The sequence below is a fragment of the Morus notabilis genome, unplaced genomic scaffold, assembly GCF_000414095.1.
Source record: "Morus notabilis unplaced genomic scaffold, ASM41409v2 Scaffold133, whole genome shotgun sequence".
Classification (NCBI taxonomy): Eukaryota; Viridiplantae; Streptophyta; class Magnoliopsida; order Rosales; family Moraceae; genus Morus; species Morus notabilis.
The window spans coordinates 75,577-92,360 of record NW_010363211.1 but is presented as its reverse complement, the minus strand read 5'-3'; the positions used below and the strand labels follow the sequence as shown (position 1 = coordinate 92,360).

The following is a 16,784-nucleotide window of genomic DNA, read 5'->3' as shown; positions in this document are numbered from 1 at the left end:
TTATTTTTAATAGTGGCATAAAACTTATGTGCAATGGTATTAATAATAGAGTTACAAAAAATAATGGTTAAAATTAAAACTTTTTCAAAAAAATCCTATTCTATACAAAACCGTCATCTCCACCCACTTATATATGAGTGATGGGCCTCCCAAAGAGAACTAAAAAAAGTTTTTCGTCTATTACCAATTTGATTGATCAATAAATTAAGAATTTAGAGATTTAATTCTCAAGATTAGAAATACAGGGACATCGGTAATTATTCCTATTTGCTATAACTTTTCTATATTTATTTTTTAATTTTTCGTAATCCGAAAAATTACATTCTGATGGTTTTCATTTGATCAAATTAATAGATTTGTACCTTAATGTTTAGATAGTACTAAATCTTTCGACAGCTTATATTTTAAAAAAGTACCCTTTTAAGTACTCTGCGTCTGTTTTCTGGGACCGAAAATGACCTGAATAAAAACTCTAAATTAAAACTTTTTAAAAAAAATTTGTAGAACTACTAAAAAAAAAAAAGAAAAGAAGCCTTTTTTTGAAAGAATTTTTCTAGTGTTTTCTCTTTTTTAAAATACAAGTGTTCTATATTTATCAATCATCAAATTTATATTAATTTTTCAATTAGATTTGACTTTTAAATAGAAAATACTGATGTTCTAAAAAAACAGAGCACTAAAAAAAGTCTATTTTTCAATTTGGGATTTGAGAACTGGATTATTATTCGAACTCATAAACTATATCCGGTTTGTGTTGACTTGCTCTCATTTTTATGACTTCTTCGTCTTATAAGCCATTAATTTAATGCCTCTATCTATAATTTACAAAACAAAAAGACAAATAAAATACAAAAAAAACTAAAGGTTGGTTGACAAATCTACTTAAACCCATGATTTTAATTATATTACAGCATTTTTTTCTTACAAAACATTTAAATTCAAAAATTTCTCACTAATAACTCTCTTACAAAGTTACCGTCAATAAATTAGTATCACTGACTTGAACGTGTGAACCAAACAGGCCCTGAAATGTTGGATTTATTTTTTTTTTTTAAAGACAACATGTTGGATAGGAAGTGTTATAATCCCTCCGATTCCAAGATCCATCCTTGTTATGATCTTCCTAACAAGTGAGGCCAGCCAGTCATTTCCTTTGCAATTTGGAGCAAAAAAATGTGCAAATATACCTCAAATGCTTCACATATATACTCACACAAAAAGGGTCACCAAAAACAACCTTCACACTTTACCCGTTTCATATTTGCTCATAACATTACTACCTTTTTGCCCAAAAAGCACTGAAAATATACAATTATGTATCAAAAGAAATCAAACACAAACACCTTTCTCGCACTCATTTTCTTGTTAACTTGCACGACCAACATCATTCATGCAAAAGTTCACGTCCGAGTGGTAAACAGGCTGGGGGATGGGCAAAGCATGGCTCTTCACTGTCAGTCAAGAGACGACGATCTTGGGACTGTCGTTTTGGAAAATGAGCAAGAAATCGAGTGGAGCTTCTCGGTTAACTTCCTGGGGTCGACTCTATTCTATTGTGACGTGAGGTGGGGAAGCTTAAGCAGTTGGCATTCTTTTCATGCGTATGATGCAGATAGAGATTCTGGTAGGTGCCGATCTGAGTGTCGTTGGATGATCTCCAAGGAAGGATCGTTGTATGGCTATGATCAACAGTTTGGCAAATGGGTTTTGTTTCCTTTGAAAATGATCTGATTTTGCCAAATAATGGGAACAAATACATACATATATATATATATATATATATTATATATGTATATGCCATTGTTGAATTACTATTAGTTAATGTTTTATATTTGTTTGTCAAATTTAGGTTTTATCTTTGTCAAACGATCTGATAATAGCTAGGGCTGAGTTTGTGCTGTGTCTATTACCCCCATGTAATTAGGCCTCCTCCACTGGTACTTGGCTACTTGCTAGTTATGGAGTTTATTTCTTTATTTATTGATTTTTTCCTTTTCCCTCTTTGACTATATCTCATTATCGGTAAAAATATATATTTTATATATATATATATATATATATTTTTTAATCAAATGGAGAAACTATAGGGGTACCAATTATATAGTAGTTTGATTTATTACACTAGATAAACATGGTGAGAAATTTACTTAATTTGTATTATTATTCTTTCTATTAAAAATATTTTAATTCTTCTTATAAATGAAAATGTAGATAAGTTATTCACAAAAGAAAAAAAAAGGAGAAAAATACCCTCTTAAATTATACGTGTCTTATTTTTTACCTTTTACTCGTTATTAATATCTTTTTAATTAAATATTATGTTAGTTAAAAAGGTATTAATTAAAAATAAATGATAAAAATTTAGACTTATACACTTTTAAAGAAAATTCAACAAATTTTTATTTAATATGAGGGTTCAAATCAAGTAGTTTGAACATTTGAGTTTGAACCATATGGGTTTTAAATTATGAGGTTTGAATTTGGAGTTCAAAACTTGAATCTTTGACTTTCAACCATGTGTACTTCCAAAGGCACTACTTCACTCAACAACATCCGTTCACTTCACCGATTCGAGTTTAGAATTTGAGTTTTGTTATAGTAAAAAGTTCTCAGAAAGAGTCACATTTAACTTTTTTGCTTCAGTAAAAAGCTCTCACATAAAATCAGATCTCAACTCGAATTACAAACTCGAGTCAGCGAGGTGAACGCCCCAATGGATCCTCAAAATTTTAAGGAACATTTGTTTTGTTATAGCATGTTATGTAGTTCTCGTTCATTTCACCGATTTGAGTTTTCAGTTTTAGATTTTTACAGTAAAAAGTTCTCATAAAATGTTACATCTAACTTTTTTTGTTACAGTGAAAAACTCTCAGAAAATATCACATCTCAGTTTAAATTGAAAACTCAAATCCGCGAAGAACGATGCCGTAATGTGTTGGAGAAACTATATTGTACTAATTTTAAGGCTTCCTAGCCATATTTAATATTATACTACTTCAACAATGTTTCTTTTATTCACATATGCAATTAATTTCCTAAGTATGTTAAAGATTTTTTTAATTGTACTAATTTGCATGGATTGCACCAAATTTTTAATTAACAAACAAAAATTCCGTCAATGATAAATATCAACAGATCTTTTACAAACTTATGTTACAAACCCATAAAATTATGTATCATTTCTTACGACAACCAAATATCATATATCTTATCTATATATTAGCAAAACTTGCAAAAGTAATAGGTACATACATTTTCAATTAAATATTAAATATTATTTGTAAATTTGAAAACTTGAAGATTAGTATTATTGATGAAGGCTTTCGTTCCTTTTAAAAAATGCGCATGCTTTGTTCTCCCAATAAAACGTTTTAGTTGGAGATAAGTATATACTTAAATCAATGTTTATTTATAATTATCTCAAACTCCTGATTTTTTTATTTATTTTCATTTTCAAAGTATCACCTCAACCCAAAAAATTTTCAAAGAAGAAACGACTTTCATGCAAAACATGATTTAATACTCAAATTTACTATGCTCATGTTTGATTCGCTAGTATGAATTTTGTTAGTTTAAACTTTTTAATTTAAACAGAAAAATTTGTATTTAGCATGTGTGAAAAGTAGAATAGTGGACACTTTTTATTGTTCGAAAATGGTTTGAACAATTGAACTTGAGGGGAGTTAAACTCTAAATTGGGCCGTTTAATTCAATTTAAACAAAAAATATAATTCAAATTGCATACTTATTAAATATTAATTTAAATTGTATTCACTGTTTAAACTGAGTTGAATTAAATTAAGCTAGTGAAACAACATGACTACATTTTCCCTACAACTTGCCACACAAATTGCAAATTACAAATTTACATCTCCATATTATATACACTGACATTTCTAACCTCACTTCAGATGTTATATTCCAAAACAAGTCTTTTGTTGAATGACATTCCACTTACTTTACCCGTGGAATTGCATAAAAGCCCTAAAAAAAATTTAATAAAAATAAGATAACGTTTAATTCATAATTTAAAATCATAATTCTTATTTTTAATTTTTAATTTTTAAATTTTTTATAAGAAAAAAATATTATAATAAAACTAAAAATTATAATTTTAAATCAGATAAAATTCTTAAAATAAACGTCGCCTGAGCGAAATCAAAAAGCAAGACCAGCCGTCCAAAACCCTTGAAAAGGTTTCCAATTTGTATAAACCCACCCAGACCTTCTCTCCGCCATTGCAGTCGATTCAGAGCATCTAGAGAGAGAGAGAGAGAGAGAGAGAGAGAGAGAGAGAGAGAGAGAGAGAGAGAGATGGGGAAGAACGAGAAGACGGGGCTGGGAAGGGCTCTGGTAAAGCAGCACAACCAGATGATCCAGCAGTCCAAGGAAAAGGGCGGTTTCTACAGAAATCAGAACAAGCAGGTTCTCGAATCCTACACCGAAATCAGCGACATCGACGCTATCATCGAGAAATCCGACGCCGACGCCGACTTCGATGCCGATGCCGTCGCCGACCGACTCCTTTCCTTCAACTTCCCGACGCCTAGTGTTCCCATCTCTTTGTCAGTTCTATTTCAATCATTTTCCTCTTTTTCTTTCCTAATTTCATATTTTGTTGTGATTGTTGATTTGCTTTACAAAATGGGGAAAAATGGCACGGGAAAATTGATCCTAGGTTATATCTGAATTTAGGAATTTATATTTTTAGTTTTACAAGCTTATTTTATTTATTTATTTATTGCTTTTGCTAGTGGCTTGTTATATTTAGTTGTTAGGATTTAGTTTGATTTTTTTTTTCAATTTTTTTGGGTCAGTTAAGCTATTGTAGAATACTAAGAACTTTGTTTGGTAGGAGAGAAAAGTGGAAGAAGTGAGAGGGGTAAGAGGATTAGTGGAAGGATTTTGGGACCCGACTCATGGTCGTTTGGGAAAATAAAAAAGAAGAGGAAATGGAGGAAATGGATTGGGTTAATCGTTCTATGTAAAAAAGGATCAGAGGAGAGAATGAGTACTGAACACAAATAAGATAAAGTCGTGCCCTTCCACTCCATTTCTCGTACCGAACACGGTCTAAGGTTTTATAATATAGGCTAGCTGATCCCGATAATCATTCCGTTTTGTTGCTTTTATTTTGAGCCTAATGTTATTGAGCCGGCATTTTGCGTTATTAAACTTATGTTATGCCTGTTTCTGAGAGTAGGGATGCACGTTCTAGCACCAGCGAAATGACTCCCGAGGAAAGGAGGCAAAAACAAAAGATAGAGGAGGCATTACATGCTAGTAGTCTTCAAATTCCGCGTAGGTATGCTTGTTTCCTTTGTTCAGTTAAAGTCTATAATCATTTCTGCCGTTTGAGACTTTGAGTGCACAAGTTTTTCACTTTCCTCCGTAGGCCACCATGGAATGCTGCAATGTCCATGGAAGAGCTTGATGCAAATGAAAGACGGTCGTTCTTGACGTGGCGTCGAAACCTCGCAAGGTCAGGTCTATTACATTGATTTGTTATCTCTCGGTCCTGAAATACCTGCACATTCACTTATATAGATGTGGGAATTAGATTGATGTGGTGCTTGGATTTATATTTTTTCCTTTTACTTTCCATTAAATTGGATCATAGACATATTAGCTGTAAATCCTTTTGCATACCCCGATATGGTTTTATTTATTTTTTATTTTTTTATTTTTTGGGTTAATGTTAACTTTCACTTTGAAGCCTATGAGATTTTAGCTGTCTTGATGGCTTTGCCCAAACTTGCATGAATTATGTGTATGAGCCTGGTTGAAGCCTTTGATTAGGGAATATGATATTGCAATCCATGATTCGATTTACATTATTACTCATTTGGGTTCAATTTGTACCACTGTAGTATACTGGTATAAGATCTTTCATCACGTGCAAAAGTGAGGAAAAGACATATTGCTTTTTTATTCTGATGATGTTATCTGCAATTCAAGTAAAAAAGGAATGTGCACTATTGGGTTATCCTTGTTTGCTTTCTTTTTTTCCTACTATACTTTAGGGTTTGGATTACCATTACCATGCTTCTTTATTTTAAATTTTTAATCTTCAAATTTTGTTTTATTTTTTATTATTTTCATTTTGAAGTTCTACATTCCTTTTCTCATATTTTCATGTTGGGATATTTTCTTCACAGATTAGAGGAGAATGATATCCTAGTTCTTACTCCGTTTGAGAAGAATCTGGACATTTGGAGACAGCTTTGGCGCGTGGTGGAGCGGAGTGACTTGGTAGGATTTTATTGTTTTTTGATTACTTAATCTGGATAATTGTTACTTGGTTGTTCTGGCAATATTAGAATCATTGACACATTGATAATGGCTGGGAGTGTGCTGCATCTACTAAGTTGTAATGTTGATTTGTAATCCTTGTGCATATTTACGCATTCTTTATCTGTGTTTGTGTTGAAAAAATAAAGATTTAGTTTTTTCTTGTGCTTTGTGTTATAGCGTATGTAAACTTATCAAATTGGTGGTCTTTTCAGCTTGTGATGGTTGTTGACGCACGGAACCCTCTCTTTTATCGTTGCCCTGATCTTGAGGTAATTCATTTATTCTTCCCTTTCAGAAGTAATTCTCACTAGTCATGAGTAACCTTACCTAATAACGGGTATTCAAACATAATGACCTTTATAGAATTGGAAATGTGGCTAATCCTGAACGGCGTCATTGCTCAATATGAAAGACATTATGTCATTGACTTTGATGTCCCTTATGCTTGTACTGTTACCTTGTGTTTCAACAGTTTTTTTATTCTTTTGAAGGAAAGAAGAAAACCATTGCATGTTGTTGACTATGATGTCCCTTCCCTATATATTTAACATGTTATAGAGTATTTGATTGGCGAAGCTTAACCCTTTTGCTTCTCCGTAATGACTTATAATTGGAAAATTGTTGCCTTTTGGTGGTGATATTAGTTCTTCTTGGTGGGATTTCACACTTGGCTGTGGTTTTTGTTGTGCCCATGTACGTTCTGAATATTCAGCTCAACTGAAAGAACCAATCCCTCATCCCAAAAAAATTGGTGTTAGCTGTAAACATGGATTCTTTCTTAAAACTATTTGCATCTTTTAAATGTAGTTTAAATATACTCTGAATGAAGATAGATCAAAACTAACCATTTCTGCTTGCAAAATATACTTTGAATGAAAGAGTAAAATTCACTTCTTCCATTTGTGTGGGAGGATTATTACATACATCTGACTAGTCAATTCTGTGTCACTACAGGTTTATGCACAAGAGATCGATGAGCACAAAAGAACTATGCTTCTCATCAACAAGGCAGATCTTTTACCCTTTTCTGTAAGGTTAGTGTAGCTTCATCCTCTATCTCTGTTGTGGTTGATCTATTCTCTGTTGTTAACCCTCCCAATACTTTGTCTGCAGGGAGAAATGGGCAGAGTATTTTCGTCTCCATCAAATTCTCTTTGTGTTTTGGTCAGCTAAGGCTGCGACTGCAGCTTTAGAAGGGAAAAAGTTGAAGAACAGCCTGCAGGACTCAGATGATCCTGATACAAAACTATACGGAAGGGATGAGCTTTTGGCCCGTTTACAGTCCGAGGCAGAACAGATAGCCAAGATCAGGAGGCAATCGGGTTCAAGCAGCGTGGGCCAAACCAATGTTAATTCCCCCAGGGGAAGTGTTTCTGAACGTTCAGCTTCAAATAATGTGATCGTGGGATTTGTGGGGTATCCTAATGTTGGCAAAAGCTCAACCATTAATGCCTTGGTCGGCCAGAAACGCACAGGTGTTACATCTACACCAGGGAAGACCAAGCATTTCCAAACATTGATCATATCTGATGAGCTGACCCTTTGCGACTGTCCTGGATTAGTATTTCCATCATTTACAAGTTCTAGGTATGAGATGATTGCTTCAGGGGTACTGCCAATTGATCGGATGACTGAGCATCGCGAGGCTGTGCAAGTTGTAGCCAACCGAGTCCCTCGACATGTTATCGAAGATGTTTACAAAATTAAGCTACCAAAACCCAAACCTTATGAGCCACAGTCTCGGCCACCTCTGGCAATAGAGCTTTTGAGAACCTATTGTGCCTCTCGTGGGTATGTTGCCTCAAGTGGTTTGCCGGACGAAACAAGAGCTGCTCGCCAAATTTTGAAGGATTATATCGACGGTAAACTTCCACATTATCAGATGCCCCCGGGAATGCTCGACAGTGAAGATACAGTGGTGAATAGCTCGGTTGATACGCATGAGTCAGATTCATCCGATGTTGAAAATGCTCCGGCCGACGAAGACAAAAACCCGTCCAATATCGAGCATGTGCTGGATGATCTCAATTCGTTTGATATGGCTCACGGGCTTGCTTCCAAGAAAGCCACTGTTCAGAAGCCTACGCCTTCTCATAAACAACACAAGAAGCCTCAAAGGAAAAAGGATCGGTCATGGAGGGTTGGAAATGACGGGGGTGATGGAATGCCGGTTTTCAGAGTTTGACGCCTGTGAATACAGTTTCTGATTGAATAATATTTTCCTTAAATCAACTGGGAAGCAGTACTTGTCTGCTTGTTATTTTCCGATCCAAGGTGATCGTCAAAGTTCATTCTCTGCGACACCAACACGATCTCCAATATCAATGGAGGTTGAGGAGGAGGAAAAATAAACTATATTTTCAGTGTTCATCGGTTTGACGATGGTTTGCTCATTGTATATTTATTATTTTGCAAAAGGATAGTTTCATAGAATCAAAAGTAATCAACCACAATTTTGATTTTACACTATTTTATTAAAAACTATTTGTGGTTACTGGCATAGTTTAGTGGTAAATTCACATTCATGCTTATGATGTTATAGTCTCAAATCTGTTACTATCTGAAGTTCAAAGTCTTCATACGAGTAAAACAAAACATACTTTTTGGCCTCGTTCATTAACATTTCACTGATTTTGAGTTTTCAGTTTTAAGTTTTTATAGTAAAAAGTTCTCAGAAAATATTACATTTAATTTTTTTTAATACAGTAAAAAATTCTCATAAAATGTCACATTTCAGCTCGAATTAAAAATTTAAATCTGCGAAGTGATTGTCGGTCCTCACAATTAATGACGTTTTTTTGGCTGAAATCCAGAAGTGTGCCGATGAGGATTTACATGGGGGCTTAAGCTGTACTTTGGTAAAAATAAGATAAAATAGGAAGGAAAAAAATATGGACAACCTTGGTGAAGAAATGATGAGAAATGGGGATAATATTTCTACCATTATGTTTGGTATAGGTTCTTCTAGTTTTCTCTCTTTCCTCAATATTGAAAGATTAAAATTAGGATGATCTTAAGAATTTGAAATCCCTCACTTAGTGTCCTTTGGTAGTTTTGCTCATGTTTTTTCTCATGCCAAACTATTACAGATTCCAAAATCTTTCTACTAATCTTTTCACTCACTCTTTTACACTTTTTCCACTAACTACACTTTATGACAATGTTAAACATTTGAAATTAAAATCATTATAAAGTTTGCAGACTTGCCTTAAATCTGGCATCCAAATCAGTCAGGCATATGCAACCTTTTTCATATGCTCGTATAACATTATTTATATATTCGTGTACGCTTTAGTGTAATATTCAATAAACATAGATCAACACATGTAGTATTAAGTGTTATATGTAAACAAATTGAGCGTTATACACATAAGTACGATAATATAATGGCATACGAAAAAGTCATATTTGCCGGACTGTATGGCCGCTAGAGTTAAAAGACTGCCTAAAGTTTGCGTATTGTAAGTCTCATTCAGTTCGTTGATTTGAGTTTTTAATTTAAGTTGAAATGTAATTTTATGTGATAATTTTTTATTGTAGTAAAAAAAATTAAATGTAATTTTTTATAAAAAATTTTAAATGTTATAAAATTAAAATTAAAAACTCAAATCGGTTAAATAAAATAAGACCGTAATTTATCAATTTAGTTTTATGTCAGCGCACTTCTAAAAATTTTATCACTCAGTCGTAGCTACTTTTCATAATGGTCTGACATCATTAATTAAAATACGACATATTTTAATATTTTGTTTCGAATCCGGCGTTAATTATCTAAAAGTTTTCCTCCATAAGCACTAAAGATTATTTAATAAGAAAATAGGACCGGACATAGAAGTAGAAAAAGAAAGAGATATTTTGCTCAAAAATGAAAATTTAAAAGATAAAATATCTAAGATATAAAAAAAAAAATCCATTATAACACTGTAAGATTAATCATAATCTCACATAAAACTATTTAAGAATATTTAATATGTATTCAAAAGGTTCGGTCCTAGAATTCGACCTCGGATTCCTATAAAGGAAAGTTTTAGATAATTAACAGAAATAAGCAAATATAAACCCAGTTGGAGGACGCGCAACACTATTACATCCACAAATGCTTGTAAATCTTGACACATAATCACTAGACATCTTTTTTGACCGTGAGGGAAAGATTTTTCAAGACGCAACTCAAGGTGAAAATTTTTAAGATTTCTGATATGTTAGTAATAAATTAAATTGTTAGTGTGAATGTGCACATTCCTAACTTCCATGATGAATTCCATTATCTCCACTTGAATGCTGTTAACGGATCCGTTTAGTTCGTTGATTCGAGTTGAGAGGTGAGTTTTTTACTGTAATAAAAAAATTAGATGTGACTGTTTCTGAAAGCTTTTTACTGTAATAAAATTTAAATTCTAAACTCGAATCAGCGAACTAAACGTACCCTAAGTGTTTGGTATTTCATGACCTTCATAATCTCTCAATTAACACTCCAAAAGTGTCATTTTATTGGTGTAACCCATGCCTTTTGGCTTTATGTATGACCCTTATAAGGATGTATTTGTACAACAAGATGATGAATATTAAGAAAGTCTGCTTCTTTCTTTTGTCTCTACTCTATTTTATTTATACACATTTATTCTGTAACATGATTTTTTAATCGTAAAATTCAACATTACCAAAATTTGTCATTACATGGTTAAATTAATTACTAGTAATGATCCTTTACTTTATTAAAATGGTCATTGATTTGATCTTTTATTTGATTTATCGTTGTTGAAAGAAAAATTGGCTTTCACATTTACATTTGCATAATTTTATCCCTACACCATTTTCTCATCAAATTTTTTTCTTTTTTTTATTGCTATAAAACGTCTTTATTTTTTTTTTGTACGTACGTATATTCTGCTCTCATCTTACGAATGTATATTTGTTTACCTCAGAAAATAAATTTAATAGTTTGATAACCTTGGGAGGTTATTATATGAACGAGTTAAATACATGAGGATGTTAATACGCCTAGCAATTACGAAGGGGCGAATTCAATTTTAGTGGACGTTTGGTTCATAGATTCAAAATCATGATTCGGAACCATTCTCATTTTACGCATGTTTTTTGTAGAAGAAAAACACTGTAGAGAACTATAAATCATGATTTAGAATAAAAAATGAATATAGAAAATAAACATTCGTAATCACCATAGTATTTATTTGTTATTTATTTATGATAAAAAAAAAAACCTTTCTTTTGGTCTACATTTAAATTTCATACGTATGACATGTTTGTTGCTTCAGAACAAAGGAATAAATTAAATATTTCTCAAAGAATAAATTAAATTTCATACGTATGATATTTAAATCCATACACGCACGTATCCCATAGTTTTATATGTTTATGATTATAAAATTCAAGAGTACTACCCGCTCAAAAAAAAAAAATGTTTCTCAAAAAAAAATAAAAAATAAAAAAGGCGCAAACATATATATAGGCAACTCATGCCATGTGTAAATAAATCATAACATTTAGTTTGCATCAGAATAATGCTCAAGATGAACAAATCCATTTCTGCAAACAATTTTTAAGCTATAATGCTCAAGCCGACATGTGCATGTCATGGGAGTGACATGTTAGGTTCATGCAATAATTCAACGCACTAAATATACAAAATCGCACAGAAAGATATACAAGTAGCCAGGCACCATATAAATAAAAACATGTAGTATACATACCATCCAAAAAAAATATATATATAGTAAAAATATATGGGACGCGTTTGGAACTCGTTTTAAAATGATTATATTTTTTGTATGAAAATAGAAATGAAAACGTTTTCAATCTCAGGTAGAAATTATTTTTAAAAATGCGTTCGGTAATTTTATCAAGAGATTGTTTTCAGTATAAGAAAAAACGGAAACTCTGTTCGGTTATACAATTTGAAAACATCTAATAGTATTTTAAATAATATATTAAATAAGAAAATAAAAATATTTATTTCTTATATATGTAAAGAAATAACCCATAGAGTAATTATGTATATATATGTATATATATCTCTCTCTGCTCGAGAGAGGAAAAAACGAAAATAAGAAATGAAAAACGAATAAAAGTAGTTTTTCATTTCTCTCACATTTTACATGAAACCAAAAAATTATTTTTATTTTCATTTTTTATCTTTGGTTGCTCCAAACACTATATTCTCTTCATTTTCATTTTTTTCTCGAAAAATGTGAAACGTTTTTGAAATCAATTCCAAACACGCTGATGGCATCGCTACAATTCTATTTTTATCATCACACATATAAGTGAGAAATCTAACACTGAAAAATTTAATTTTTCCCAGACTATTATTATATCTTTTCAACATCAGTATTCTGTTAAATAATTATCATGTTATACCTCACACTTTTATATGTTTCAGTATCTTTTTAACGTCAGTGTTCTGTTAAATAATTATCATGTTATACTTCATACTTTTATATGTTTCAAAGAAGTATGATATTCACAGGAGGTCTATAATATCTATATAGATGAGAATTAAGTCTACGTTGACATAATTGAGTTTAATGATTTTTTTTAAAGGGGGTCAAAAGAAAAAAAAAAATTATGAGATTATATTTTAGTTTTTTAGATTTTTTTAAAACCACTATAGTTTTTTTTTTTTCCTTCTTCTTTTTATACTTATATTCTAGTGAAATCACAGAACAACATTGTATAATCTCCTTGAAAAATAAAAATAAAAAATTGTATGATCTTAGATATCTAGATACAAGAAATCCCACTATATAAGCAAACACCAAAGCATAAAAATTAAATAGCTAGACTCCCGACCTTTTTTTTTTTTTTACTAGTTATTGATTATTTATAATTTAGCCAAAAAGAACTTTTTATTTCCATAACTCGCAGTCCTATTTGTGGATATTATTTGTAGCATTCTAAATAACTATTAGTTTTATTTTCCTTGTTTTATACGCCCTTCATATAAATTTATACTGCTATATAAGTACTAATGAATCTCATTGAAGCATTCTGTTAATTTCTGTATAGCTATTTGTGCACACAACATTTTTAGTTTCACTTTCAAAGCAAAAATATCATGGGTATCAAATACTATGTTATTATATTTTTTAAGTGATGAAAACGTCTACGTGCGATCAATATTTATTTTATTTATTAAAATTAATATTAAGATCAGTTGTGCAATTTACATATGATAAAAAAAACATAGTTTTTTTATTAATCTTAAATTTACATATTAATTAATAAATGCTAGCAGAATTAATATATATATATATATATATATATATAGTTTTCTTTGCATTCATTGAATTTCTTTATAGATTACCTTTCATTCTAATGTCAAATCTTATTTCGCTCCAAATTGTAGAAGTCATGGGAAGACTCAGGGCTGTTCGGCTGGGGTGTTTTTGAGTAAAAAATTTAAAAAAAGTAACTCGAGTTATAACTTTATTTGAGTTCATGTTCTTTTAAGTTTAAACTCGAGTTCAAGTTTTCCCTTCAACTCGAGTTCAGAAACTCGAACTCAAATTAATGAACAATATTTTTTCTATTCTTAAAAATGCTATAACTTTTTCATTTTAATTCTGATTGAGATGATTTTTTTTCTATGCGTTGATAACGAAAAGACGAATAAAACTCAACCCATATACCCTATTAAAATTTTTCATCAGCATTGAGTTTTTATTAAAATACTATATAAATACAAATTCAAGTTTTGACTCACTCAAACACAAACTCAAAAAGATTGTTATCTCAAACCATAACTCAAATGTACACAACCAAACACAAACTCAAATTACAACTTCAACTCAAGTTATAACTCAAAATCTATACTCAAGTTACCTAACTCAAAAACATCAAAAGAACAAGCCCTCAATATGTTAGAAGTGGTGTCTATTTGTACATAATTTTGTGATAAAGACATCTATCGAAAGGCATCCATTCAATGTAGGGAAAAAAAATTGTCAAATTTTTTTATTTATTTAAAGTAATTCTTTCTTTGTTTTCAATTATACAGAGGAGGAAAGAGATGTTATACGGGAAGGAACACCATGTGGAACCAATAGTGTTCGAGTTTTGTTACAGTAAAAAGCTCTCAGAAATAGTCATATCTAACTTTTTTACTACAGTAACAAATTCTCACATAAAGTCACATCTCAACTCGAATCAGCAAACTAAACGAGCACAGAATTTATTACCCTATATGCAAACAAAATTATCCATCATCAAGTGGGGGATAATGTAATATAATCGGTAATTGCAAAGTTGGTGTATGCTATTGCTACAAATGATAAATATTTTAGTTCTTATGACATTTGAAGAATAGTGAAAATAAAAATAAAAGGGAGCAACGATGCAAGTATCTTAAAAATGATCCCCAAAAGTTCAAACTTCAGCTACACTACTTTTTATCAAAATTTAGACATTCTGTAGACACAAAACATGGTTGGTATCAGCCCTTGGGATTTTTTAACTCCATATATCATCCATGCACCAAGCACACAATCATAAGGTAAGAATTAAAAATGTAAACAAAATTCTAGTAGAATGACAAGATATGTATGTGTCGATGTCTCGAAATTCTGAATCATGAATGACAAATTAGAGGAGACATTCTGACCTCGTTTGATTTGCGGGTTTAAAATAAGGCGGTTTAAACCTTTTTAGTTTAAAACATGTTGATTTGAAAAGTGTGTGGTTTAAACATGTGGTTTGAATTGATGTTTAGATGTGCACTTAATTGTAAACCAGACAAAATTTAGAGGGGATGAGTTTGTGAGATTTTGTATATAAATGTCAAATTCTTGTATTTAAATGTCAATTCCTTGTATTTTAACTCACAAATGGGTTTGACATCCAAACATTATTTTGAACCTACATGTGGTTCAAACCACTCAAAACCCAAATTAATCCTGCAGAGAGAAAAATAGGGATAAACATATCTTGCCAAGTAAGGAGACATTACTCTTTTTTTTTTTTTTTTTGGTTTTCTTCTATTACCTTATCAAAATTATGCATTATTAGTTGTATATTTTCGAAGAGAAATGCTAATAGTACTATTTCTTTCACTTTTTTTCTCACTGTATTTATCATTTAACACGTGGACTTTATTATTTCATTTTTTGTTTAAATAATAATATATCATGTTATTAGAGTCCACATGTCAAATAGTAAACACAGAAAATAATAAAAAAAAAGTGATGCTAGCATTTTTTATTTTCAAAAATCTTAACTAAAGGCTTGTTTACATAGAAATCAATCTCACTTTAAGAATTAAACAAAAAACAGGACAAGTCTAAAACCTTAAACACGAATCATCAAACATTATAATGTCGTGGTGTTTATGTGAAACCCGTACTAATTATCTGTGATTTCTTCCTTGAATTTTCATAAATTTGTGTGTTAAGAAATACTAACATTACTCTTTTATCATTCTCTTGATTATTTTATGTATTCAGTATTTAACACGTGGATTGTACTAACATGATATATTAATATCTAAACAAAAAATAAGATAATAGAGTTCACGTGTCAAACAGTAAATACAAAAAGTGACTAAGAGAGTGACCGAAAGAGTGATATTAGTATTTCTCTTTATATGTTATGTCTATATGAACACTTAAAATAAGGATAAATTTTATTTTTGCCCCTGAACTTTAATCTATTTGTCTCTTTGTCTCCTAAACTTTGAAAATTGGTATGCACACCCCTTGAACTTTGAAATGTTATTAATTTTGCCCCGTCTGTTAATTTTATTAACGGATTTGATGACGTGACAATTATTGGAATGCTAGTTTAATAAATTATTTTCATAAATGCCCTGAAGTATGTATCATATTTAAAAATACCCCATGGTCTATTAAAACATATCAAAATATCCCTCTAATCTATATAAAATATAATAAAATAACAGTTTTGTTGATATGACATGCCATTAAAAACTAAGTAAACATATTAAATTTAAATTAAATCAAGAAAAGTGATTAGATATTAGAAAAATAATATAAAATAATATAAAACACTTGAATTTAAAATTTAAAAATTAAATAAATCATTTTAAAAAAATCAAAACAAGAAAAGAGGAAATTTTTTTAAAAATTATTTAAATATTTACAAAGAGGAAATAGGTTTTTCAAAAAAAAAAAAATATTCCTCTTTACTTTTGGGTTTTTTTAATTTTTTTTAAATATTTGATTTATTAATTTTTTGAATTTCTTTAAAGTAAAGTGTTTTATATTTTTTTATTATTTTTAATATTTAATCACTTTCATTGATTTCATTAAAATTTAATGTGTGATTAATTTTTAATAGCATCAATAAAATTTTTATTTATTATTTTTTTAATTATAAATTAAGGATCATTTTGTTATGTTATTAGGGGGTATTTTTAAATGAGATATATACTGTAAAGAGCATTTATAAAAATAATTCGACCACATCATCAAATCCGTTAATAAATTTAACAGAAGAAACAAAGTTAATGACATTTC

General features: G+C 30.5%; 1 protein-coding gene across 1 annotated transcript; it reads left to right on the top strand.

Annotated features, from left to right (window-relative positions):
- Positions 1-4,238: 4,238 nt before the first annotated feature.
- Positions 4,239-8,794, top strand: LOC21399335 (GTPase LSG1-2). Its single transcript, XM_010103691.2, has 8 exons — positions 4,239-4,260; positions 4,297-4,565; positions 5,204-5,305; positions 5,396-5,482; positions 6,159-6,252; positions 6,507-6,563; positions 7,249-7,328; positions 7,408-8,794. Exons 2-8 carry the CDS (start codon positions 4,315-4,317, stop codon positions 8,477-8,479), a joined length of 1,743 nt encoding a protein of 580 aa, XP_010101993.1. The 5' UTR covers positions 4,239-4,260; positions 4,297-4,314; the 3' UTR covers positions 8,480-8,794.
- Positions 8,795-16,784: the final 7,990 nt, after the last annotated feature.

Coding starts and splice junctions, on each gene's coding strand:
- LOC21399335 (XM_010103691.2), top strand. CDS start 4,315: ATGGGGAAGAACGAGAAGACGGGGCTGGGAAGGGCTCTGGTAAAGCAG. Junction 5,306..5,395: donor AGTCTTCAAATTCCGCGTAG/GTATGCTTGTTT, acceptor TTTCCTCCGTAG/GCCACCATGGAATGCTGCAA. Junction 6,564..7,248: donor ATCGTTGCCCTGATCTTGAG/GTAATTCATTTA, acceptor GTGTCACTACAG/GTTTATGCACAAGAGATCGA.